Genomic DNA, 27,299 nt, shown 5'->3' with positions numbered 1-27,299 from the left:
GCAGAGACTTCACCACGGGAGAGAGGAACTAGTCTTTGTGATCAGAAATGCCGTGGAAAAAGTGTGCATTGTTCACGGGCCTAACACATTTTTTGTTCTTCTGGTCCTGTGACTCACCTACAAGGTCTTAGGTTCCCTGACCCCTTCTAGCTGGCTGCCCATAATGCCCACACAAGTCCATGACACTACATTTAATTTACAACGAATCAGCTTACTGCTTACAAATTTCTCATTGTGCCAAAGTGTAACAGTTGGCAAGTGTGGAAAGCTTAAAAATGTTTGTCGGAGAGTATTGGCACTCAATCCTTTTAATTTTGGTCAAATTAACAGTGAACAACAACAACAACAACAACAAACACTGAATGAGCACATCATTAGTACAATTTCATTATATTTTAGCAGATGTTGAATATAACTTATAATACACTAAAATACAGTACAACTATCTCACTAACTGCCTTCAAAGTACGTCTGTCTGAGCTCCTGTCCAATCACTGTACGTGCTAACTGTTCTCCATCATTATGCTCTGTTTTCGCACCCCTCTATTGCATTACTGCAATCCATTACCTCTGTCACGCCCCATTGCATATTTGCACAGATGCACATCTTCACCTGCATTGCTATCACATTCTGTTTACGTGCTTTTGCACTATTCATCCGCCCTGGTATGCTCAACTGTCATTCCCCCCACCTTTGTTGTCACATTATTTTTGTACACCACAATCTGCACTAACTGTATATTGACTCTTTACTACATTAGAGCATTTACAGTATATAGTCTGTCTACTCATGTATACTGTGTTATTACTGATCTACATCATCATCTAGACCACACTTTGCACCTACTGTACATTGACTCTTTACTACATCTCAGCATTTATATAGACTGTCTATTCATGCATATCGTGTTATATCTGATCCACATCACTACCTAGACCACTATTTGAACTAACTGTATATTGACTCTTCACTACATTAAATATTTATATAGACTGTCTATTCCAGTTTACAGTGTTATTACTATATCACTTTCGCATATCCATCGTCTTACTTACACCTCACTTTGCACAGGCTTTGTAATGCTTACTTAAACTGCACTTTATGTAGCCTATTGTATTCTATATTCCTGTATTGTATTGAATGTGAAACTGTATGTTGTCTTGCATGCTTATGCTTTTCTTGGCCAGGTCGCCGTTGCAAAAGAGAACCTGTTCTCAACGGCCTACATGGTTGAATAAAGGTTAAATAAAAAAATAAAAATAAAAAACTTGAGAGGTTTAAAGTTAACACAGTTTTAGTATATTTTTTGTATGAAAAAAATAACATTGAACAAACAACAATACAGAAAACAATACAACAATACTTACTGTAGATAGAATATCATGTAAAATATCAATAAAGCAGAGCTTTATTTCAATTGATTAAAAAATAAAAGTATACATAGTATAATACAAATACATTTAAATTTACGTAAATATGTAATTGAAAGAAATAATAACGTTTAGCGAGTTGCAAGGACGTGTTTTGTGAAGAATCGTTGATTTGTCCCTTTGCGTTTTGCACGGTTTGTCCCTAGCGAGGCTCTATAGCTAGTTCACAACGTTGTTTCCATGGAGACTAAAGTATCTCCTAGACGCGAATGGATCTTTTTCTCATGGATGTATTAACTATGGCTTATTCTGCCTGATAGCAGATGTTGAATTAGCTAGTGCTTAACAGCAATTTATAGAGACAAACAGCAAGTATGTGTATTGTCGATATAATAATAGCAACTTAAGATAACTTTCTGACAACAGATGTGGTATATAGCTACATGTAAAAGTTAAATGCCAGCGAGTCGCTGTCGTTTTAAAATGGATGCTAATTATGATACAATTATGCTTGAGCTAAATAATGAAGTCATATTTGATACTGATGAAACTAAAGAAGAGCAGGAGAGTTTTTTGGTTCCCGAGAAGGTAAGTAATCTCCTGCTGAGGCCAGAACACTGAAATAAGATGATTAACACTTGTTAATTGGACAGGTGAAAACAAGCTAAATGTAGCTAGCTAGTAGCAGCTAGCTCTTTACTTGCTATCAACTTATATATTTTAGCTTGAGTGGTAGGTTTTAGCATAACGTTATGATATGTTTAACATATTTCTATTTTATGTGTTTTATGCTCAAGTATTTGGGGGACAACAATAAAGTCAAAGGTGAAAGGTGGAACTTTCTTGACGCAGCAGCTATTGATCAGGGCTGGCACCTACCATGCCTACTTAACAAAGTTTGTATGTATTTAATAATCATAATAATAACTGGTAGAGCAACTTTAAAAACAGAGTTTAACAGACTTTGAAAGCTATAGCAAAATCAGGAAATTAAGAAGTCAATATGACAACAGAGCTTAACAATGAGGCCAAACAAAAGCAAGACAAAATTTGGGTAAATAAAAAGAGAAGACAAAAGAGGCAAAAAATTAGTAGAGAGAAGACAAGATAAAACAAAACCATGACAAATAATAAAAAAAATGCAAATAAAAAGGGTAAAGCAATAAAATAAATAAGTAAAATGAAAGCAAGTCGATAAAAATGGGTTTTAAGAAGTGATTTGAAAGAGTTCACTGATTCTGTGAGCCTTACAGTATCTCCCCAGGCAGGTCGTCCCAAAGTGGAGGGGCCCTGATGGCAAGAGCACGGTCTCCTTTAGATTTAAGTGGACCAGAAGGGCCCCACCATAGGATCTAAGGCTGAAAACTGACTCATGCACTCAACATCTCTGCCATGTAGTTTGGAGCCAGACGCAGACAAGTCTTAAAAGTGATCAGTTAAATCTTTCTCACAACAGGACTCGGATGATATTCCTCCATCTCTGCTTAGCTACTTTGAAACTTCAAAGAGCAGAGCAGCAGTTTGTGAGAAGCTCATCCTTGAGGAAATTGAAGGTATGACAACTTGCACATCATGCAACATTATGCTTCTAGAAGCATTACTTTTCGGTAGGGCAATACATTCGCTCTTGTGTTTTGTAAATGGCTGCTAAAATACTAATTTATCCTGGCACTTTTATTATTCTATGCATCTATAGCATTTCTAGATAGAGACATCCAGTTATCATTACCTCCAAATACCATAGGTGAGCATGTTTCCCATGATGATGGATGCGTTTTCTTTGAATTGCATCTCAGACTTCACTGCATCACATCACACTGATGGCACGATGAACTTGCCATTTCAACTCGATAAGGACATGAGGAAACCAAATGAGCAGGTAAATGTCTCTCTTTACTATTTTAGTCTCAATCTCTTACTGTATGAAGCATCCAAAATACAGTACAAATTGTGGCAAACTACTCTTAAGTTATGTTTTGCCTGATACAGGTCACTTGTGACACAGAAAATGAAGAGAACAACACTTCCACTGACGCCTGCCTCCTTCCTGCACCCACAGAACCACTTTTCACTCACAATGTGTCAGTGTGTCCCAACGATGAAGGTACAGTACATGTTTAGAAAAATTAAGTGAAAATGCTTGACACAATGCCGTGTAAACCCCACTGCGTGACACAAGTCTCAAACTACTGAAAGTACTGACATTTTGTAAACCGAAAGATTGTACAGTCCAAGCCACACTAGAGGGTTATAAAGTCACCTTTAAATTATTCTTTTCATTTGCATATTTCCCAGGTAAAAGCATCAAATTCTGGGCATCACTCGTGAATAATGCTTGCGAATACTTAAGAATAAAAAGGACAATGTTTGAAAAACATTATTGATTTGGTACTTAAGTGCTTATGTCTGAGTGACAGCATTATGTAAATTTAAAGTAAACACATCTGCATGACTGGAGTTATCTGCACATGTGTGATAGATGTTAATGCTAAATTACATATTTTTCCTCTCTGTTCCTTTTTCATCACACTGTTGAGGCCTTGCTGAACGTCTGATAATGTAACTTCTGTTGTGAGAGAACTTTTGCCCACAAGTGGGCACTGTTGTGCTTTTTTTGTTCTCATTAATGACTGGAGTAAGAATCTAGAGTGTATGATGAAGATGTACATAATACCACATTTTGAACAAAGAATAGAGTAGAGAGTTACATTTTACGAGTTTATAATTTCCTTAGATCTTGTCAGTGGTTAAAATTCTGATGGTGACGAAGCTTTTTCTTTTTAAGATTATTGTTTGGGCTTTTTTTTGCAATTCAACATTTTGAAAAACCATAACACTGCTACACCACCAGTCTAATTTTGACAAAATCTGGAAGAGTGACATACAGTATATTGCTACTGACTTGCCCAAGCGCTGCCCGAATCATTCATGTGAGATGAGGTATATACTTTTTTTATGCATTATTTTTGAGGCAGTTTGTTTTCACTGCATAGCACATGGTTTTCATCCTTGCTAACTAGTAATTAAGCCTTACATTTCTGTACTTGTCCCAGTTGCAGATGGAACAGATGAATACATGGAGAGTGAGAAGCATTTTGCATTTGAATACGAGGCAGAGCAAGAAAAACGACACTGTGAGAAGAAGGAGGAGGAAAGGAGACAAATAGAAAGAGACTTCCAGAAGGAGCTGAAGAAGATAATGGAGGCAGAGAAGGTGAGTCACTCTGGACTTCCTCTACTCAACACCATTACCCATAATAATTCTTAATATAGCAGATGTAGGATTTGGTAAGTATTTCAGGTTATATACGTCTTACTGAAAAGGGGAAAAGGAACCTGGTACTTCATATATGTCTAATAATATATGTAATAATTAGGGAAACCGACAACCTGAGGAAACTGTTGCCTTGCTCAAGTGCCCTTGAGAAAAATACTGCCTCCTTGCCTTTTCAAGAAATGTTGTGCTGTAGTGGTAGAAGGCATCCAAAGGAGCACATTATCCTCTGGAATTTAAGTAAAGATAACAAGATAGATTGATAGATAGGTAACAAGTTGTCAGAGAGAAAGACACATGTGCTTTGCGAAGAAAGATATCAAAGAGAAAATCCAGAATTTAAAAAGTGTTAAATGTCATAATGTATACCATTGTCATGTTTATTATTTAATTTATATTTATATAATTATTATTATTGTTTATTATTACTCTCTGTATCCAGCTGCATCAGAAGGAATTTGAGTTGATGGGGAAAAGAGCTCAGCAAAAACTTGAACAGGAGTTGCTGCTGCAACAGGTACAGTGAATCTTCTTGTTGCAGTTTTCAGCAGATATCCAACCTGCAGAGACACCACTGGGTGTAGGCACTCTCCCGGGTTAATTCGTTAAATACGTACATTGACTTGGTTAACCCTTCTGTTGTCTTCCCGTCGACCATGACCTCGTTGTCCTTCCGGGTCAAAATTGAAAATGAATTTTTTTGGCCTTTTTACCGTGCTTTGTCCCTTTTTTTTAAATGCTTTTTTAAAACGTTTTTGTCACTTTTTTAAATTCATGGTCAATAAACCTAATTTAAATGACATTGTAGCTTATTTTTGAGTTAAAGAAAAGCAGAAATTATAAATTATTTTGACTAATAGTTACAGGGTTCATACGTTTTGAAAAATGGAATTTATGGAATTTGAAAAATGCAAATTCCAGGCCTGGAAAGGTTTTGGAAACATGAAAAGACCCAGACAGTTTTGGAAAAGTCATGGAATTTTTTTTAACACAGCATAAGAATATGTCATTAATAAATGTATTCTCACGTCGTCTTAACCTCAACATTCTATTCGGGGAGTGATATCATGAATCCCACTATGAACCACATACATTTTCATTCATTTTATAGTTAAACCTCTGAGGGTAAACTTTAACACAGATTTGTATTCTTATTGTATAATGTCGACTGACATTTTCAGGAACACATAGTCATGGAAATTTGCCGGAAAAGTCATGGAAAAGTCATCGAAAAGTATTGGTTAAAATGCGTATGAACTCTGTAGTTAAGATCGGAGGATGGTGAGTGAATACAGACTGGTATTTGTCAAAGTTTAGTCAGGATGCTGTTTTAAAACCATTTACAATTTTTTTCAAATGCTATGATATCGAATAAAACTCACAAAATTCAATGGAAGTAATCATCATTTTTTTACCTGCGAAGAACATTGTATGGAACCCATGCATCCATGTTATTTTTGGGCAATTTGGTTGTAAGAAACTCATATTTCTGATATAAAGAAACTTTGAAAACGGGTCAAATTTGACCCGAGGACAACAAAAGGGTTAACACTCTTACTTCATCTTTATTTCAACAACTGTGAGATTATGTGGAAAATCGTGGTCTGGGGGGGGGGGACATCACTTCTACACTAAAATCTACACTTAGAGGTCTGTTAGCAATTTATATGTGGACTGTTTTATGTAGTTTCAATGAAATGGGACAACTGTCTTTGTTGTGACTGTAGTGTTTCTCTTGACTAATTAGGAAGTGATCAGCAACTTACAGAGACGAGTGGAGGAAGAGAGGAAGATGAGGGAAGAGGAGCAGAAGAGGATAAAGGATGAGGAGGACAAGAGGAAAAGGGAAGAGGAGAAAATCAAGATAGAGGCAGAGAGGAAAAGAATGGAGGAAGAGACAAGGAGGAAGAAAGAGGAAGAGAGAAAAATAGAAGAAATAACACTTAAAAGAGAAGAGGAGAGGAAACGTAAGGAAGAGGAAAAGAGGAGAATGGAGAGGGAGGAAAAGAGGAAGAGAGAGGAAAGAATCGAGATCGATTTGGAAAAGAAGAAGCTAGAGGATGGGCTGAGAATGACAAAGGAGAAAGAAGAGAGGAAAAGGGAGGAGGAGAAGAGGAAAAAGGAGAAGGAAAGAAAAGAGACAGAAGAGGCAAGGAAAAAGATGGAGAAAGAGAAGAGAAAACTTGAGGAAGAAATGAGCCTGAAGGAAGAGGAGGAGGAGAGCAAAAAGAGCAATAAAGAAAACATGAGAATACAGGAGGAGGTGAGAAGAACTAAGGAGATTGAGGAGAGAAAGAAGCAGGATGAGAGGAGGACAAATAAAGAAGAGCAGGAGGCTGATGATAGAAAAAAGATGGCTCAGGAAAAGCTTAATGAAGAGATGAGGAGGAGGGGTAAAAGTAAACATGAAAATGAAGATGAAGAAATACAATTTGTGGAGAGGCAAAAGAAGGAAGAAAAGGACGGGGAAAAGACGGAGGAGAAGAGGGAGGTGAAGGAAAAGGTAAGAGAAAAGGAAGGGGAAAACAGAAAACTTAAAGAAGAACTTGGACCCATCGAAGAGGATGAGGAGAGGAAAACGTACTATGAAAAGAAAACAAAAGAGGAAGAACGGAAGAGGAAGCAGAGGGACGAAGTGTGTTCCAGAATAAGGCTTAAAGAGGATCAGGAGGGGTGTAAAGGCTCTGATGTGTACAACAGAAAGTTGGAACACGAGAGCAAAGCAAAAGAAAAGAAACAGGAGGAGACGAGCAAAAGGGAGGAGGAGATAAAAAATGTGGAGGGAGAGAAGCAGGTGAAGGGAGAATGTATGGGAGAAACTAAGAAAGAGGTGCCCGAACAAACAGAAGAAGAAATTAGACTCAAAGTAAAGGAGGGGAGCCAAAAGAGAGTGGTGCACGACAGGGAAAAGGACGAAAGAGCAAATGAGCTGCAAGAGAAAAGAGAAAATAACAGCACGAATAAAGATGAAACAGAAAACTCCCTGGTCTCACAACTACAAGACAGCACCACCTGGACTTCCTCAAGCCCTGGTCCTTCACACAGTGAGTCTACAGTCAGGCCCACCAGTACTGAAACCGTACCACAACAACATGACCCAGAAGAGAACATCAGTCAGACCTCCATAGATAAAACTGTGGACTGGGAAAATCAAGCAGCAAGGCCTTCCCCTGTGTTTTTGCCCGTGTGCCTCCCAGTGCACACAGAGAACAAGAGGCTGTCATGGATGAAAGACTGCATCCCCTGGTCCAAACTCTCCCTCCAGAACAAGAGGAAGCAGAAAGGATCCGTTCGGAGTCGGAGAGGGCTGAGAGGCGCTGCCGAGGCCGGCAGTCTGCCACCTCTCTGCCCAGACACTTTGCTTCAGTTCACAGGCAGGAAATCCCTGCGAGAGGTAAGATGTGTTCAAATGCTCAGCCATGATACAGACACCTTGACAATACCGTTTGTGAAAGATGAAGATGTTTAAACACTGATATGCACGTCTGTGGGATTTGGCCTGAAGTGCTTATACTCCTAGTCATGCTGAAAAATGTTGTAGTTTTCTCAGAACTATATTTTTGGTCACAGTAAACGGTACTGACACATGGAACTCTAAACTCCCCTTTGAAACTCATCCTTGTGCGTTAGTAGACGTTCACCCACCAGAGCTATCTAGTAGCATGCAAATGAGACCTGTAATGGCTTTGCAGTAAAAAGACAATGTTGAATAAACCAAATGTATTAAATACTGTATTTGCAAGGAAATATGTAGGGCCTACTACTGATTTCGCCTAGCTATGTTAAAGGATGCTCCGTATTAGGGCTGGGCAATATATTGATCTCGTGATATGAGACTAGATATTGTCTTGGCTTTTGGATATTGTAATATCGTAATATGGCTTAAGTTTAGTCTTTTCCTGGTTTTAAAGGCTGCATGACAGCAAAGTGATGTCATTTTCTGAACTCACCAGACTGTTATAGCTGTTATATTATTTGCTTTTAACCAATTAATCATTATATCCATATTATTGATGATTATTTAAAAATCTAGGCTAATTGTTGAGGTATTAGGTCAAGAATATCGTGATATGGGGCGGCCTCTAGCTCACCCAGTAAGAACGTTCGCCCCATGTTGGCCGAGTCCTGCAGCGGCGCAGGGTTCGCATCTGACCTGCTGCCCTTTGCTGCGTGTCATCCCCCATCTCTCTCCCCCTTTCATAGCTATCCACTTTCAAAAATAAAGGGAAAAACCCCAAAAAATAATCTTAAAAAAAAATCAGAATATCGTGTTATTAATCAGAAATATCAGATTTTCTCCATATCGCCCAGCCCTACTCTGTATTAGCAGTGACCCTTTTCTTTTTAAAGGTTATTTTTTGGGGCATTTTAGGCCTTTAATTCCACAGGACAGATGAAGACATGAAAGGGGAGACATGCAGCAAAAGGCCGCAGGTTGGAGTCAAACCCGCGGCTGCTGCGTCGAGGAGTAAACCTCTACATATATGCGCCAGCTCTACCAACTGAGATAACCCGACCACCTCAGTGACCCTTTTCTGACTAATGCATATTTGATATAATATATGACGTATCCTTGTGCCATGTCACACATGTCAACTTTAGAAGAGCCTTTATTTATTCAGGGAGGGCCATTGAGAGCAAGCTCTCTTTTCCAATGACGCCCTGATTACAGCTCAAATAAAAAGAAATAAAAACGATCTCAAAAATGACTTACAAATAATATGATCATAAAAATAATCAGATCATAAAACAATACCCAAATAACAATGTGTAAAAAACTGAATGAAGGAGCAATTACAAAATGACAGTACATATAAACAATAAAATCAGATGTGAATCACTGATGTAGGCGAATAAGAGGGCTCTTAAAAACAAGGAGAGTCCCTATGTAACACATTTTCAAGCATCATCTTGAACGTCCCGATGGAAACCAGTTGTTCTAATTTGAGAGAATCCTGAAGCCAGTCCCATCTGTCAGAAGCGGGAACGTTTAAAGCACTCTTTCGTAATTTAAAATTGATGCGTGGTGTGATAAGTCTAATGTGTGTCTGTGAGCGTGTCTGATATGTTGCGTTAGTAAAATTAAGCAGCGAAGACAGATACACTATGTACTTAACCGTTCGAATCGTCGCCTGTCTTTCAGATGACTACAGTGACCCTGGAGGACTTGCCTGGCTGTAGCTTAACCACTCTCGCTCAGTGTACTCAACTTCAGTCCCTCACCCTCAGACGCTGTGGCCTCAAATCCCTGGAAGGCATCAACCAGATACCACAGCTCTGCTACGTCGATGTACAGGTGGGTATTCAGTCAATAGATAATGAGTTCACTGTCTTAAATGCCACTTTTTCAAGGGACATTAAGTAATCCAAGATCTTTACTTACCTCTATTTTGGGCTTTTGGACAGTGCAGTTCTTGGTTATTATTAGATATCATTATTTTTGTATTCTGAAAGTAAAAAAAAATTATGTTTTAAGTCCTAAGATCTTTATTTGTTTTGTTACAGGAAAACGACATCTCATTTGTCAACTGTGAAAATATGACTAGTTTACGAGTTCTTCAACTCGGCCACAACAAGCTGACGTCCATCCATGGTTTAAGTGGTGCTGAAAATTTGGACGTTCTAGACCTCTCACACAACTCCATCACCCGCATTGGTGAGAAAAATCATTATATACCTAATGGAACATTAACTTGGATGTTTATTTGTTGTAAAGAAACAAATAACATACAACAGATTGTTGTCATTGTAATTTGTGATTGTGTCACACATTACAATGAAGGTCTTTAGTTTTAGTTTTGTAGCCCAAGTCTGCAATGCTCCACCAGAGGGCAGCATCTCTCTTCTTTTCAGCCCTGGGCTTCATTCACTTCAACTACAATATGCATTGAAAAGTGATTTATTTACTGAAGTGAACTGGAGCCCTGAGGCTAAAGTCATAAATAGATATTGGCCAGGCAAAAGGTTAAACACATTGAATTGTATATTCAGCTACTGTAACATCGTGACTGACCTTTAAAACTGAATTTTTATAGGAGAGGGCTATTCAAATTAAGTTTTTTTAGACATGCTTACGCTTTGTTTACTGCTTATATGCAGACTCACCCTGTGCTTTTTAGCAATCTAAATAAGTGTCTTCTCATTGTCCCTCTCATTCCTAGCTGGTCTGGAGTCTATGAGGAGACTGCAGAGGTTGTCATTGGATCACAACCAGCTGATCAGCACCAAAGGACTGAGGGATGTGTTCACTCTCCTGCACCTGAACTGCTCACACAACCACCTGGCAAGTGTGGAGGGTCTGGAGAACAGCGCTCTGCTCAACACACTGGACCTGAGAGCCAACAGCCTCACTGAGGTAAGAAGAAAAACTGAAAGTATTGTTCTTGGGTGTCACTGTTCACGGTTGCAGTTTTGTGTGAGATCTGTATAGAAACTGATTTGGATGTTTGAGGGTGATGAGGAGCTTTAACTCAACAGGTTGTATTGAATTAGGCTAACATCATTCTGTTTTTGATCTGGTAGTGATGTAAATAATTTGTTTATTTCCATGGAAAATTAGCAAAAAAAGCCAATAAAAAAAATTATGAATATGCAGAAAACAAAGATGAAAAACCTTTGCTTTCTGCATATAACTAGACTTCTTTTTTATTTTCATATCAAGATGCAGAGAGAAAAATATAACACTATTTCCTGTATTGGTTTTAAAATCACAGACCCCACATTAGAATTCTGACAGGGATCGTTGTGTAGTGCTAGTCATTTGTGTGTGTCAAATCTTCAAAATAAAAGCTTGAAAGTGTTACAAATACATACAGTATGTGCTGATTTAAATCAACAACTCCTGAGAGGAAGCAAATTTGGGGGCTCACATTATCACCTTAAACAGATCATGGTTGAACAGATTATCTTGACAAAACCACAGGCTGGGGAAACCAAAATTTCCCTTTGACTACAACTTAATGCCATGGCCTCATATGGAATATTTTCAAAGTTTACCCCATCTGTGAAAAAAACTAACTAAACAAAACAAAAACCAAAAAATTAAAAAAGATATTGAAAATCTGTCACATGTCTGTCTGTAACCCTGAACAGGATTAAGGGTTTAAATGGATGGATCAGCGAAAGGAACATCATATTTTCCTTCAGTCCAACAAAATTGCCCATTGAACTAAAAAAGGATGCGATGTAACAAGCTCAATGTAAGTGATCTGAAAGTGATGGTGCTCAGTGTAATGTTTCACGAAAAACGGGGCGATGGCACACTCCATTTTCCCACGTACGATACACTAACAGAACACTTCTATTTGCAGACAGCAAAGATGAACTTCGACCTGAAAGTCTCCAAAACATCGAAGTAAAGCATGAAGCGCATTCTTGAATTCATCAGTCGCATAGGCTTTATTTGAACTAAAAGAGAGATGCAAGAGAGTCAGAATGCACAATACCAGGGCCCTGCCACTGGCTTACCTTAATGAAAGGTACTGATTGATGTTATAAGTTACATTACAGTTACCATTAGTTCAGATATCTTCCGTGAGAATGCTCCATAAGCAACAATTGGAGAGAGAATGTCCAATCACCTACCTTCACTGGTAATTGCTTGATCAGGCATAAGTCGAGAAAAAGAAAAGCATGCAAAATAAAGGTACATACAAACAATAGTTATAAGCATGATCATTTATATACCTTCAGTATTTTTGCTTCACTCTCCACACAAACCCTCCCCTGTGGCGACCCCCCCCCCCAGACCTCAGGATAAGTTAAACCAACATAGCAATATAGCGTCATACATTACTTGCATCAAGCATAGACAGAAAACAAACAACATCCTCATTTCACTAGCTCCTTTATGTCATTATAAGCACCAGCCCACTGTGAATAGTTCTCTCACTCGCGCCATGCATTCTAGCCACTGAAAGCTCTATGGTGATTACATCACCTTTAGTATTTTCTAAAACACCCCTTAGATTGCAGCTGAGCTTAACTTGCGGCCGACACTGATGACTGTAAACACAGCAGGACTAAAACAACTGACGTTGATGGACGGGGTCATTTAGGCGTCGCTGGACCAGCAGCAGCAGCAGCAGCAGCAGCAACAACAGAAAGTTAGTCTAACCCCAAAGTGTGACCAGTGGTAACTGACAACTTCACCCAGTTTTTTCCCCCATCAGCCCCCCAGTCTGAACAACCAGGTCCTCCTCAGAGAGCTGCATCTAGACGACAACAGCATTTCTTCCCTGCAGGGCCTCACTGCTTGCTGGCTCCCTCTCATGCAACATCTCTCTGTGGCCCAAAACCGGTATATTCCTCCAGTCCTACTTGATATCTGTCTTTGAATTATGCCTGTATGTGATAGTAGCACATTTTTCAATTTTGTTTTTATAATTTGATATCAAAAATGAAAGCTGTTAAACTATGTTTAACAGCGGTATAATGTTAATTTATAGTGTATTGCCGCTTTCAAAAGGGGTTATAATTTGTCTCTGTGTGTCCTAGAATTACCCAGCTGCCCTCCATGTCTGATTCTGTGTCCCTTGCGAATCTGGATCTTCGATTTAACTGCATGTCAGGTAACAGGCTGTCTTGATTAATCAGACTATATAAATCCCATTTTCTCATCATAAAAGCTTTACTTTATCTTTCCCAATCCCTTACTCCCACTCAGCCACAGATTGATTTTACTTAACAAAAGAATTTACAATAGCTATAAATTGACAAACCTTTGGGCATAAACACTTTGCATGACAATGCTGCGTTAATATTGGCTCTATGCTCTGCTGTCCAAGTAAAGTATATGACTCCATGGAAAAAAAGACGCATAAGTTCTGAAACACATCTCTGTTTATTTCGTTCAGTCGATGTAGAGCGCTGCATAACTAGATGAGACACTGGTGAGAGGGAACAATAGACGGAAAATTAGACACTGACAAGGCAAAGATGTTTTTCCACCTCTCTCTCAGAGCTCCAGAACGTGTGTGAAAGTCTGGAGGGATGTCCATCCCTGCGAGAGGTCCACCTCACAGGGAATCCTCTTCAGCAGGAGAGTGGCTGGAGGTAAGACGAGGGCTGGATGGAGGAGTTAGGCTACTGTTTTTTTATGATCTAAAGCAGAGATCTTCAACAAGGGGGTCCGGGAATCCTAGGGGGTCCTCAGAGTTAGTGCAGGGGAAATAATTTTCTTGTTTCAAAAATTAAAATAAGTCTGAAAATATACATTAATATGAATCCACCATTTTAATAGCAAAGATAAATTTGCCTATTTGTAAAAAAATATACAGTGCTTGCAAAGTATTCGCCCCCCTTGAACTTTTCGACCTTTTGCCACATTTCAGGCCTCAAACATAAAGATATAAAACTGTAATTTTTGTGAAGAATCAACAACAAGTGGGACACAATCATGAAGTGGAACGAAATTTATGGATATTTCAAACCTTTTAAACAAATAAAAACTGAAATATTGGGCGTGCAAAATATTCAGCCCCCTTAGTTAATACTTTGTAGCGCACCTCTTGCTGCGATTACAGCTGTAAGTCGCTTGGGGTATGTCTCTATCAGTTTTGCACATCGAGAGACTGACATTTTTGCCCATTCCTCCTTGCAAAACAGCTCGAGCTCAGTGAGGTTGGATGGAGAGCGTTTGTGAACAGCAGTTTTCAGTTCTTTCCACAGATTCTCGATCGGATTCAGGTCTGGACTTTGACTTGGCCATTCTTACACCTGGATATGTTTATTTGTGAACCATTCCATTGTAGATTTTGCTTTATGTTTTGGATCATTGTCTTGTTGGAAGACAAATCTCCGTCCCAGTCTCAGGTCTTTTGCAGACTCCATCAGGTTTTCTTCCAGAATGGTCCTGTATTTGGCTCCATCCATCTTCCCATCAATTTTAACCATCTTCCCTGTCCCTGCTGAAGAAAAGCAGGCCCAAACCATGATGCTGCCACCACCATGTTTGACAGTGGGGATGGTGTGTCAGGGTGATGAGCTGTGTGGCTTTTACGCAAACATAACGTTTTGCATTGTTGCCAAAAGTTTGATTTGGTTTCATCTGACCACAGCACCTTCTTCCACATGTTTGGTGTGTCTCCCAGGTGGCTTTTGGCAAACTTTAAACAACACTTTTATGGATATCTTTAAGAAATGGCTTTCTTCTTGCCACTCTTCCATGAAGGCCAAATTTGTGCAGTATACGACTGATTGTTGTCCCTATGGACAGAGTCTCCCACCTCAGCTGTAGATCTCTGCAGTTCATCCAGAGTGATCATGGGCCTCTTGGCTGCATCTCTGATCAGTTTCTCATTGTATGAGCTGAAAGTTTAGAGGGACGGCCGGGTCTTAGATTTGTAGTGGTCTGATACTCCTTCATTTCAATATTATCGCTTGCACAGTGCTCCTTGGGATGTTTAAAGCTTGGGAAATCTTTTGTATCCAATCCGGCTTTAAACTTCTCCACAACAGTATCTCGGACCTGCCTGGTGTGTTCCTTGTTCTTCATGATGCTCTCTGCACTTTACACGGACCTCTGAGACTATCACAAGCAGGTGCATTTATACGGAAGACTTGATTACACACAGCTGGATTCTATTTATCATCATTAGTCATTTAGGTCAACATTGGATCATTCAGAGATCCTCACTGAACTTCTGGAGAGAGTTTGCTGCACTGAAAGTAAAGGGGCTGAATAATTTTGCACTCACTTTTTCAGTTTTTATTTGAAAAAGTTTGAAATAGCCAATGATTTGCTTCATAATTGGGACCCACTTGTTGTTGATTCTTCACAAAAATTACAGTTTTATATCTTTATGTTTGAGGCCTGAAATGTGGCAAAAGGTCGAAACGTTCAAGGGAATACTTGCAAGGACTGTATATATATTTGCACATTGAAGATAAGCTTACTATAGGTAAGGTATAGCAACAGTTAAGCTTAAGTAGTCACTGTGCCTTCCGGATGTATGTTTAACATGAAAACATGATGCATAAATAATATCCATTTCTTTTCATCCATTCTGCCCAGTTTAATGTGCAACTCAATTGCATACAATATATGCGGTAGGTGGTCCCTACTCAGTCTCTCTTTCAGCTAAGGGGTCCCTGGCATAAAAGACGTTGAAGACCCCTGATCTAAGGTCATTGTTTTCTAATGTGGATGCATCTGCTTGTAAGACGCATCAGGCAGTGCTACTGTATTAAGATGATTTGAATGTGCCCTGTACTCTCTAATCTTCTGGATGCTTGTTCTGTTCACCTCTAACTTTCGCGCCTTCTCCTCTGCAGTACCTGCCACACAGACAACATAGTGTAATTAGAAATTTCCGCCGTTCTTTCCGGAAATTCTTTGGACAAAAGGTTGAGTTACAATTTCCTTTGCTCTGAAATATCACTCGCCGGGATGAACGTTCAAAGGAACATACCAGTGAAAATGGGTTTGAAACCGCTCCCTTATTCACTCACTCACTATTCCCTTTACAGTGTTTATTAAATAGTGAACTATATATGGAACAACCATACAAGATTTCGGACACTCACTGAAAACACATTGTTGCGTGACTTGTGAGATGCGCCCGTTGTTTGTGTGACGGAGGCGGGCGCGCCCAGCATCATGTAAACAAACCGAAACTAAAATACTTCTAATACGTCCCTGAAACAAAGCGAGCACACAGGAGGAGAGTAAAAGGTTGTTTATATGTTGCGTGTTACATTTCCGCTGTTTAGACACGAAAGTCCGCTCCATTTTTCCTTTTCAGTTTGATTTCTGCTTCTTCTTCTCCTCCGGGAAAACACGGCCACATTGCATTGTGGTATACGGGAGTAAAATGTAGGATACATCGTATGTACAATCAAATCAGCTGTGCATTGTGGGTATTTTACAGTGGACTATATAGTGATTGAAATTAACCGCAGAGAATTCGAACACCACTACAAAAAGGCAAACACACTATATAGTGCACTATTTCTGTGACGGGACGGTTTCGAACACAGCTTATTTCTTTATCAGAAATTTCGGTCTACTGGCTCAGGTAGTCTAAACATTCCAGCAGAACACAGGCCTTCCTGTCCACTTCCCAGGATTAGCACTGTGATCCGCGTCCGCTATTAGATTACTGCGACGTGCCACCGACATCTGTGCTTACGTACGCCACACTAAGTGCTCGTAATTCCCAAAATATTGGTACAACAGAAAAATCAATTCTCATTTCAGTGTCAATTTGCTCATTCACTTATCATGCCTAAATATTTTTCCCGAGTTAAGACAGTTGCAGTGAGTTTATATAAAAAATATGCAAGACCGCTCATCTTAATGCTTCTATTGGCCTGTCATGAGCAATGATGTCAGCTGTTACAGGTTCGCAAAGTTGTTTGGCTCCTCAAAGCTACTCACACCCATTTAGTAACACCAAAATATGAAAACCTATACTTCTCTTGCCCCTTTCAAATAGCCCTGAATGTTTCAGAAAAGTTATCTATTTATTTATCTTTTCAGAGAAATTATTTTATGACGTCTTAACTGTGAAGAGTTGAATGTCAGTTGCACATGTAAAACATTCCTCCTTTTGTACCACTGGCCAGTTGGTTTAATAATGTGGACAGTTTGAATATAACATTTCTGTTTTTTAATTTGTAGTGTTTCTTGCTTAGTGGGTTATTCACTGTCCAAAAGACATCCTAAAAACATGAGTTACTTGTGGACGTTTTTCCCGTCGCAAGCCTTAACTGAAACATTACCTTAATATTTCCTTGAACTTTACCTAACCTCCAGTGCCAACAGTGGAATTAACCCTCTGTATTTCCACACTCATGCCCTGGCCCTTTCATCCAGAGCCAGTGATAACACCGGCTAAATTAAAGCAGCAAAAGGCAAGCGCTAAGAATTACACTCCCTGTAGGCAGCCCCTGATCCAGGAGACCTGGAAGAAGAAAATATTGGACCTGATTAATCAGGGCCACTTTAAGAGCATGTGGTTTGGAGGAAGTCTTCACTAAATGAAATACGGACTTGTGCCCGTACGGGCTGGAGTAGGAGGATAAAGGAATGTGAGCCAAGAACAGCGTTTCCCTCAGAAAGGAGGAGGAAATTTATATTAATTTAGGGAACGTTCAGGTTGAAGTCCAAGTATAGTCAATGTAGATATAGCTGTAAGGAGAGAAAGAGATTCATCTAAGTTGTGAAGCTCCTACTTTCTTTCAAATGAAATATAATTTAAATTTATTATTTCAGTCTTTACAAATACACACATTGCTCCAACAGAAAAATGTGTTATGCTTCAAAAAGACAATGAGACTGCATGTAGTACAGAGGTTATCACAGTACAGAGAGAGGTGTCTTTCTGAAACCAGCAAATCTCCCCAGTTAATGAGAATCAGCCATTGTAAACATCCATAACTGATGGCATCCAATTATTTGTACATAGGTCTACTTTGCATTCTCCCAAGTGTGTCCAAATGGCGTCCATTCCTTAATTGAATTACATTACATTGCCCACCTCAATGAGCTCATGTAACCGTCAAAATGTCCTATTTGGGTTTGGAGCTTCATTTGAAGACAGCCAGCCAGATAACATGCCCGAAGGGTTGAAATCTAATCCGGATCTGTTTCGGAGAGACCAAGTGGGCCACATCAAAACCATATCCCTCTGACAGTACACAGATCCCGTGCTTTGTGGTCACGTCTTTGTCTCCGGGTGGCAGTAGGGATGGGAAAACTATGCCTCCGATCAGAATACAGTATGAACCCTTTATACGGGTTCAAATTGTTTGCAAGAAAAGGGTTCAAGATCCATACCTGAATCAGAATAAACCACCTGAGGCACCATCATTAGCTTTTTTTCTGACTGTAATACTTTGCTCTGTGCTTCGTCTTTATTAGTTGTGAGGTCAGTAGGTACATCAACTGGATTATAACAGTAAAGTGGAGCTGTGTTTTAAAGAATCCAGCAGGATCTACTATTTAAAAAATCTATAGCCATGGATTTTTTTAAAACATCTTGAAATATCCATGTAAAGAGATATAGCATGGAATAAGAAATGCTCACATTTTCACAAAAACACACATTTTGAGCAGGTGAAATGAAAGGTTTACCTTCAGCACATGTTTTATCCTCCTTTGGTGACATAGTAGACACGATTTAAGAGCATATGGTGCTCTTGGAATCAATTTTGAAAAACCCAGTTCTTCAAAATGTTTAAAAAAAATAGACTTTGTAGCCTGAAGGCTTGCATTTTTTACGGGTTTTATTGTTGCTGTTCCCAAGTGTCCTGTAGAGTTTCTAGCTCCACATTTTCCCACTGAACACAGACCACATTTGGCCTCCACTAGTAGATGCTCTGAGTCTGTTTCTCTGGCAGATAGTTGGGATTCCTCTGCTTGTACATCCTTAGCCTCAGGCAGCAGTTACCGCTCCCCCAGACTCACAGCCACTCAGGGCTCCCCCCCAAGTTTGTAGGCTGATACTACCTAACATATGGCATGGTTAGAGTTCTTATCTAAAGTGCCTGCGTAACTACACTGTGAGAAAACAATATAGTTAAGTTGACAATTACATTACCTGTCTTAAAATGTAATCACTGTAAATAGATTAGTCCAGAACACAAAATGTACAGTGAACTCAGCATAGAGAACAGCATGTACTATGAGTGGCCTCAGTGGGACCTGAAACAGTCTTCTCAAACTCTTAGTTGTCAAACTAAACAGAGAATGGCTGCTTTAACCCTTCAGTATTACAGATAGCTTTTTAACCAATTGAGATATACAGATAGAAATATGGTTTACAAGTATACCCCTTGGTAAAAGCTCTTTGTCTTTGTCGTCGACAGAAGCTCTCGCTCTAACTTGAGCATCATTTTGAAAATCCTCAGCGGAAATCTCAGCCATTTTTTTTTTTAGTTCTATTCATGCCGCAATCAAAAGCCACCATCGTCTTTGATTACTTTGTTTTTTATACCAACTGTAGGACTCACCAAAGTGTTTGTATTCACTGCAGTGGTCGAAGAGGGCTTTCAAAATGCTGTACTTTAATGTAGAACAATAGCAGCAATAGTATAGTTATTTAAAAAGACAGAAATGTGATGTGAATGTGTCTGCTAAGAAGGTCTTAGTAGATAAAAGATAGAAATATAATACTTTGTTACTATACTTTTGTCATCTAAATTTTCAAATAAATGCAGTGTTGTTGTTCAGTGCTGCTGCCAATATTATAGCTGATATCATGGTTTTATTTTGTATTATATGTATTCTATTTGTAAACCACATTGGTTGTTTGTTGTTTAAATACAATACTCCTTAAAGAAATATCCCAAAAACTGTTTTCCATTTAAATACGCTGCTTATACTATTAGACGTTTTATTGATATTACAGGAACTAAAAAATAACTAACCAAAAAAATAACAGTAACTAAAAAATGAAGGCCATTAAAAGGCGGCCTTAATGACCCTTGATATTTTATCCAGCTTGCTCTCCTTTTCAGATCCACTCTGCAGAAAGCAGTGCCTGGGCTGAGGGCCATCGATGACCAGGAGACAGACTCTTTTCTACCGCCCCGTGCTGTTCAACAGGTCAGCTTGGCTCCGGGCAGCTTCCTAGCGTTCTGCCAGGCTCAGCTTCAGCAGACTGGTGATTTACAGCAGCAGCACAGCAGGGAGCTCAGGTAAGAAACTGACTGCTTGTGTGGGTGGACTGTCAGTGCGCTGTGTCTAGTGTGGAGGAGCACAGGTTAATCCTTTCTAGAGCTGTCACTAACCCATCAAGCAGGGTTCAAAATTAACTTTTTCATCCACCAGCCAAATGGCTAGTGAATTTTCAAATTTTAGCAGCCACTCAAAATATTATCATTGTTTTTTTTAGCTGGTGAGTGAAGCAATCTACCAGCCACTTGCATATTTGACCAGCATTTTGCTGGTAAATGGTGCTAATTTTGAACCCTGCCATCAAGTACAAAGAAAATCTGTAATCGGAGGTGCTTATCGATAACCACATTTTAGCATGATAATTTTCTCTAATACTGGCACCAGGGATGTTCAGACAGTTTCCGCTTAGTTATATAATAATAATAATAATAATAATAATAATAATAATAATAATAATAATAACTTTGTTCATATAGCACCTTTTAAAAACAAAGTTTACAAAGTGCTTTGACAGACAAGCAAGGCAGATGAGGTCAGTAAAAATAACAGGCAGCCAAACAGTAGGGCCGACGTCACAAACTGATCCTGCGAGCCTTATGTCCTTATGTCCAGATCGTTCAAAAGTCATGGGGCCCTGATGGCAAAAGCACGGTCACCCTTAGTTTTCAGCCTGGACTCTGGAACAGCTGAAAGGGCCCTGCCCGAGGATCTAAGGCTACAAACTGGCTCATATGGGGACAACATCTCTGCTATGTACTGTAGCTAGGAGCCAGACTCATACAGGCTTTAAAAGTGATTAGGAAAATCTTAAAATCAATTCTAAAACAAACAGGGAGCGAATGGAGAGACGCCAGGATTGGGGTAATATGAGTGTTGTCTGTTAAAACCAATGAGAAGCCTAGCTGCTGCGTTTTGAACCAATTGGAGGCGAGAGAGTGACCTTTGGCTGATGCTGGAGAGGAGGGAGTTACAATAGTCGAGTCTGGAGATGATAAATACATGAATTACTTTTTCCAGGTCAGAGTTGGAGAGCATGGATTTTATTCTGGAGATGGTTCGTAATTGAAGGAAAAAGAACTGGACGACCTTCTTGATGTGGGGATAGAATGTTAAATCTGAGTCAAATACAACTCCCAAATTTCTGGCGGTTGGCTTCATATTGGCAGACAGGGGACCAAGGTTACTCTCATTGAGACTTGCAGGATTTGGGGGATTGAACAGTATGATTTCTGATTTTGAGTTATTGAGTTGAAGAAAGTTTTGTGACATCCAGCAGTTAACATCATTAAGACAGTTTTAAACAGCAGCTAGGCTTTCTGGGTCGTCCGGTCTCAAAGGAAGGTATATCTGTGTGTCATCCGCGTAACAGTGAAAAGAGACGTTGTGAGGATATGGCCTAGCGGAAGCGTGTAGATTGAAAATAATATTGGGCCTAAAATCGAACCCTGCGCTACACTGCAGGTAATGTTTGCTGTAGATGATGAGTAATCACCTATGGAGACCGAGTAGGTTCTTTCTAAAAGGTACGAATAAAACCACCTTAGTGCAGTATCCTTGATGCCAACCCAGGATTTAAGGCAGTCAATTAAAATAGTATGGTCTACTGTGTCGAAGGCTGCACTTAGGTCTAAAAGAATTAAAATTGATAAATATAACAGTCTTACATCATCTGTGTTGGTAAATTGAAATGTCTAGAGGACTGATTTCTGCTTGGAAGCAGCTAATGGGAAGGGAGGAGGGAATTGCTCAGCTCAGATTTGTTCATTCAAATTTGGCTTTGAGGTGTCCAAATAAAAAAAAAAAAAAGGGTAATGAATGCAATGTACTGTACTGTTGTTCCAGTGTCACAGATAGCATGCTCTTTCCCACTTTTATCTAACTTCTCACTAAACTCTGTGTCAAGAATTTAATAATTCCACATCACATTAATCTTTTTTTATTTTGATTATTTTTATGGGCATTTTTAGGAGTTTATTTATAGAGGACAGCTGAAGACATAAAGGGGAAGAGAGAGGGGGAATGACATGCAGCAAAGGCGCAGCGGGCGCAGGTTTGACTCTGACCTGCGGCCGCTGCGTCGAGGAGTACACCTCTATACATGGGCGCACGCTCTACCAGGTGAGCTGCCCAGGCACCCAACATCACATCATTATTATATACAGTATATATATTACTTTTAAGGAAAAGAGAGAAAAAAGAACTAAAAGGTGAAACCCTAAAGGGATTATAGCACACTTGAAAAGAAAGAAAAATAGAATCAAATGGCAAACCAGAGTAAAACAAATGAATTTCATCTTGTGCTGATCAGCCTGTCAGACAGACAGACATGAAGCAGTCAGGAATGTTAGCTATCCTCTTGTTATGTCTGATACATAGGGCGTAGTGAGCCTAAAGACAACGTCTATCTATTTTCACAAGTCCTTCGATGTCACTGGCCTCTGCACACATTGACGCTCCTCTGCGAGACGGACCACCAACACTTAAAACAGTGGTCAACTTTCTGCTTATCTTCATGACCCTTCCAAATTACACAGCACAAAAGATGAAACGTGGCTGCGGCTACCCATACGGGTCACACCGAGGACTCCTATGGCTTGGGGGGGTAGCGTGGTGCTCTCTTTGCTTCACCCCTCACTGTTTGCCCTCTTACCCCCCTGGCCTCTGGACAATGAGCCATTCTGCGGGCTTTGCAAGGACCAACACAGCCATTTAACCTCTGGCCTGACCTTGTGTCTGACACAGGTTTAGAAGAGGTGAGAAGAGTGCCACACGTCGGTCCACTGACGACGTAAGGTGGGGAACCATGGGGTTTATCAGGGGTATGGTTTCACAACTCTTCTCTACAGGGTGTAGAGTGGAGGCTAAATCATCTGTTCCTTACAAAATGCCTCTCTTTCATACCTACAATGTACTTCTTATGGATTTTGCTGAGCAACTTAAATCTTTCTCTTAATACAAACCGAAGTTTAAGAAAAACAAATACAAATCCCTTAAAAATATCAATGAAAATTTTTTTTGTGGAAAAGAAGTCTTGCTGCTTCTTACTACTTCTTCCCCTGGCTATGTTCTGTGTTCTCATTGCATTTTTCCCTTGTTACCAAACACCTAAAATGTCTCTCAGAGACAAGCTGAAGGGTTAATGCAGTAGAATAGAATTCATTTGTTATGTTCTCTTCAGTATCACAGAGACAATGCATATGGCCATGATTTAGAGACACAAGAATAATTAAATTTAAGCTGGATGTTTTTCATAAATGTTGGATATGTCAGATGCGGTACACACCCACCCCAACCTCCCCGCCCTTACTTTCCACCTTGCTATAGGGCGCCCACTGAACATTGACACTGCATGTAATTTGTGTGCTGCAAATCAATTCAATATGAATGTACTTCTTAGGAAAACTGGGCTGCTTTAAGGGTAGTTTTAATTCTTTTCAAGTCTATCTTAAAACAGTTCTCACATGCTCACATAAGAGATGGGGATCAAAATTCAAAGGCCCTGTGCTGTGTAACGATGCATTTCAAAGTTCAGCTGAAACTAATATGTGACTCAGCAGTCTAAGTCAAAAATATCGAGTCAGTGAGTAAGCTACGATCTTGCATATTTTTGCATTTTTCGTCTATCCTGAGGTTGATATAAACTGCATCTGTATAGCTACTGCTGTAGAAGCAGATCCAATCTGCAATAAATGACACACTAAATACATAATACTTTGGCACAGGCTTTGTCTCGACTTTTGCCGCTCTTCAGTTTCTTGCAGCAGTTATTGCAGCTATGACTTCTGCTGGGAGCATCCATATGACACAGCCACAGCAAATGTCTCCAAATGTCCTGAAATATAATTGAACAATGGGGATTTTAGTGTTGTCTTTGTGTCTTGTAGTAATTACCTCCCTGTCAAAAACATTTTATATCGCAGCTTTTGCATTACAAAACGTGTTTTTGATCATTACTGTGCTCTTATATCAGTGGTATACATGTTGATGGTGACCCTGGAGTGAACCAGCAGGTAAGGGGGTGACGGGGTCAGCGGGGTCACAATCCTTTTGGACCTCCCGACTGCCCTCTCACTTGTCCCACTGAGAACGAAGAGCTAGGTCTTTGTGGCGAAGAAGCTCTACTACCTAAGGCTACTGGCTCTCCAGACTGGCTGGGCACTGAAGCGCCTCTGCCCCCTCAGGGTGGAAGACAGGGAGGGGAGCAGAGCCAAGCACTGCTAATAGATTAATTAAGTTTCCATTGAGGTGGCTTTGTAGTCAGTTTATCCCCTCAATGAAAGAGACATTATATGGTATTAGGGCACACACAGAGCAGACAGGCACCTCTCTTTCTCTCTCTCTCTCTCTCTCTCTCTCTCTCTCTCTCTCTCTCTCTCTCTCTCTCTCTCTTTTCTCTCTCTCTCTTCACTCAGACACCCACACATTTAATACTATATACTAATACTATGTCATAACAGTATGCTCCAAACTAAATTACTCTGAGCATCAGCAGCAGTGTTTTTTGAATGTTTATGTTCATAAACAAATATACTGCCAGTGTGGTTTCTTGATCATAGCTGTGACTTTCTTTAAAATGTGGAAATACAGTGTATGTTTTAGAAAACCCAACATTTTTCTTAGTACTGTAGGTAGGGTGATTACATCTGAACTGTACAGAATCCACCTCACACAGGTTGTGACTAGGCTGTCTCCCAGAACAAATGGTCCACAGATCTTAGATGATTTACTAATAGTATTGCTCTTCCTGATGAATTTGCCAGTGTTAAACTAATCACATCACGACAGAAATCAAGTCAAAATCTAAGTAAAACCAACATGCACATCCTTAGCTTTAAAACTGCTGCTCCTACTGTTATGTTTATGCAGTATTGGTAAGATCATCACGTTTATTACACTAAGGTTTAATCAGTGCTACCATTGTAAAGACATTCTGAAAAGAGCAAGCATCCAGACCTAAAACAGTGTGTTTTTGTGTGCATTTGTTCACAGTAATGCCTCATCTTCCCTTGATGCTGTAAAGACCTCCTGCCGACACTTCGCTGAGGCTCTGCAGCTGGCTAAGGACCAGAGATTTGCCCATGAATATGGTAACACAACTGTGGCTGCCAAACACAGGGCTGCAAGCCAAACAAAACCTGAGGAAAGACTTGGACACATGGACAGCACCAATGCTGAGAAGTGTACTGAGTGCCCAGAAATGGAATCCACTGGAAAAGTCCAACCAGTTCTTCCAAACAGGGACAATATCAGATACAAATACTGGACTTTTGAGGAGAAGTTAGCTGCAGAGAGTCTGCATTACTCATTCGACACTGTTGCAAGAGGTCCAAAGACAGAGCCAACAATTTGCAGAGCTAACTCTGGCAGTGTTCACTCCTCTGCAACAAACGGAAAACCAACTTCTTCCAATAACGAAATGGCACCTGTGTCCAACCATCAAGACCTGGATCTCCAAAAGTAATTCGCCAAATGTTCTGAGTCAGTAGTGTCCACTTCTGTAGTGTCCATTCCATCCAACACGACGTTGTCAACAACAGAAAGCCTCCAAATTCTTTCACAAGTGGACACTGCTGACTTAAAGCAAACACTCTCTTTTTTATATAATTCTTTTTATAGCAGCTCAGCATTTTATTAGTTTCTGCTGCAGAGCATTTGTCATTATTGGAGCCTCCTCTAAGTGATTTACAGCAGATGTTGAACATCTTATTCATTTTAACACGCAGCTTCATCATTAACACCGCACTATCTTTGGGAGGACGATAGATCTTTGATATGAAGGGTGGCTCTGGACAGTCCTCTTTTTCAGATGTCTGCTCAGAAATAAATTCATGTTTTGAAAGACAGAGGTGCTATGACATCATATAAATCCCTCACTTTGTGTGTGTGTGTGTGTGTGTGTGTGTGTGTGTGTGTGTGTGTGTTTGTCTGTGTGTGTCCTTTTCGGAGCAGCACAGCAGCAGTCGTGATTCAGCAGCTGTGGAGGAAATATAGACTGAAATGTGAGAACATCAGCAGCCTTTCCACAGCTGAGAAAGGAGGTGGAAGTGGTAGAGATGGAGGAAAGCCAGAGTCAGGACCTTCCTATATTAACGGGAGCATTGTTGGCCAAGATTACGCAGCAACTGTCATCCAGGTAAAACTTCTGGAATTTTGTCAGACATTCTGAACTTTTTGTTTGACTTACTACAACAAGTGGAGTCAGGCTATAAATAAGGGGCAACTATTAAATGTCTTTGTTGCTTTTGTTACATAGAAAACATACCCACGTGGCTTTACAGTTTTGTCTTTTGCCCATTTTTGCAACATCCTCCACCAAACCAGTTTCCCTCTGATGCTATTTTGAAAGTTACGCACAGGAAATGAACAACTTATTTATGTGTAGTATGGCGTCTATGTCAGAATATGATTATCCAGTCGGAGTAGAATATGTTTTATGTGCTCAACGCAAGATACCCACAGAGTATGAGACTGCCAGCCCAGATTGGTTTCAGTGATACAATTCAGAGCATTTTCTTTCCCCCAACACTGCAGTAACAGGACCTTTGTCCCGAGCTTGTACAGTGCTGGAGACAGTGGTCTAGCTAAGTGTGACTGCATAACTTGAATATCTCAAATTAATCAATCAACCTATTTGATTTTTTTCTAATAGTTATTTATTCAGGGTTTTCGCAGGGTCTTTAAAAGTCTTAAAAAGTCTAAAATTTCAAAATAAAAGTCTTAAATTGGCTGAAGTATTGTGTTCTAGGTCTTACACAATTTTAAACAGGTGTTAATTTTCCTATGTCCATGCAATGCTACCTCTAATGCTCAGTTTTTTTAAATTCCATGGTGTTGTAGTTCTTTCTTTCGCTAGTCCAAATATAATTTTGCTGTATTACTACAAATGTAGTCTATGGGCCCTATTTTAACGATCTGAAACGCAAGTATGAAACGCAAAAGCCAAGTAGCTTTGTGGGCGGATCTGGGCCGCTGTTGCTATTATAGCGGCGGGATAAATGAGTCTTGCGCCCGACGCAAATCTTAAATGGGTTG

At 39.8% G+C, this 27,299-nt stretch overlaps 1 protein-coding gene across 1 annotated transcript in view; it reads left to right on the top strand.

The window, feature by feature from the left end:
• Window positions 1-1,628: 1,628 nt before the first annotated feature.
• Window positions 1,629-27,299, top strand: part of lrriq1 (leucine-rich repeats and IQ motif containing 1) — a 46,886-nt gene continuing 21,215 nt past the window's right edge. Inside the window, exons 1-17 of the mRNA XM_039808146.1 lie at window positions 1,629-1,959; window positions 2,828-2,924; window positions 3,168-3,250; window positions 3,361-3,475; window positions 4,425-4,585; window positions 5,088-5,162; window positions 6,393-6,515; window positions 6,612-8,039; window positions 9,789-9,941; window positions 10,151-10,301; window positions 10,807-11,000; window positions 12,817-12,944; window positions 13,142-13,215; window positions 13,606-13,699; window positions 20,108-20,287; window positions 25,257-25,724; window positions 26,217-26,400. Of these exons, the coding sequence (XP_039664080.1) occupies window positions 1,828-1,959; window positions 2,828-2,924; window positions 3,168-3,250; window positions 3,361-3,475; window positions 4,425-4,585; window positions 5,088-5,162; window positions 6,393-6,515; window positions 6,612-8,039; window positions 9,789-9,941; window positions 10,151-10,301; window positions 10,807-11,000; window positions 12,817-12,944; window positions 13,142-13,215; window positions 13,606-13,699; window positions 20,108-20,287; window positions 25,257-25,724; window positions 26,217-26,400 (3,840 nt within the window). The 5' untranslated portion in view covers window positions 1,629-1,827. The remainder of the gene's footprint in view (window positions 1,960-2,827; window positions 2,925-3,167; window positions 3,251-3,360; window positions 3,476-4,424; window positions 4,586-5,087; window positions 5,163-6,392; window positions 6,516-6,611; window positions 8,040-9,788; window positions 9,942-10,150; window positions 10,302-10,806; window positions 11,001-12,816; window positions 12,945-13,141; window positions 13,216-13,605; window positions 13,700-20,107; window positions 20,288-25,256; window positions 25,725-26,216; window positions 26,401-27,299) is intronic.

This window comes from Perca fluviatilis, chromosome 8, assembly GCF_010015445.1.
Source record: "Perca fluviatilis chromosome 8, GENO_Pfluv_1.0, whole genome shotgun sequence".
Taxonomy (NCBI): domain Eukaryota; kingdom Metazoa; phylum Chordata; class Actinopteri; order Perciformes; family Percidae; genus Perca; species Perca fluviatilis.
The sequence above is the reverse complement of the archived record's forward strand: the minus strand, read 5'-3'. Positions and strand labels throughout refer to the sequence as shown.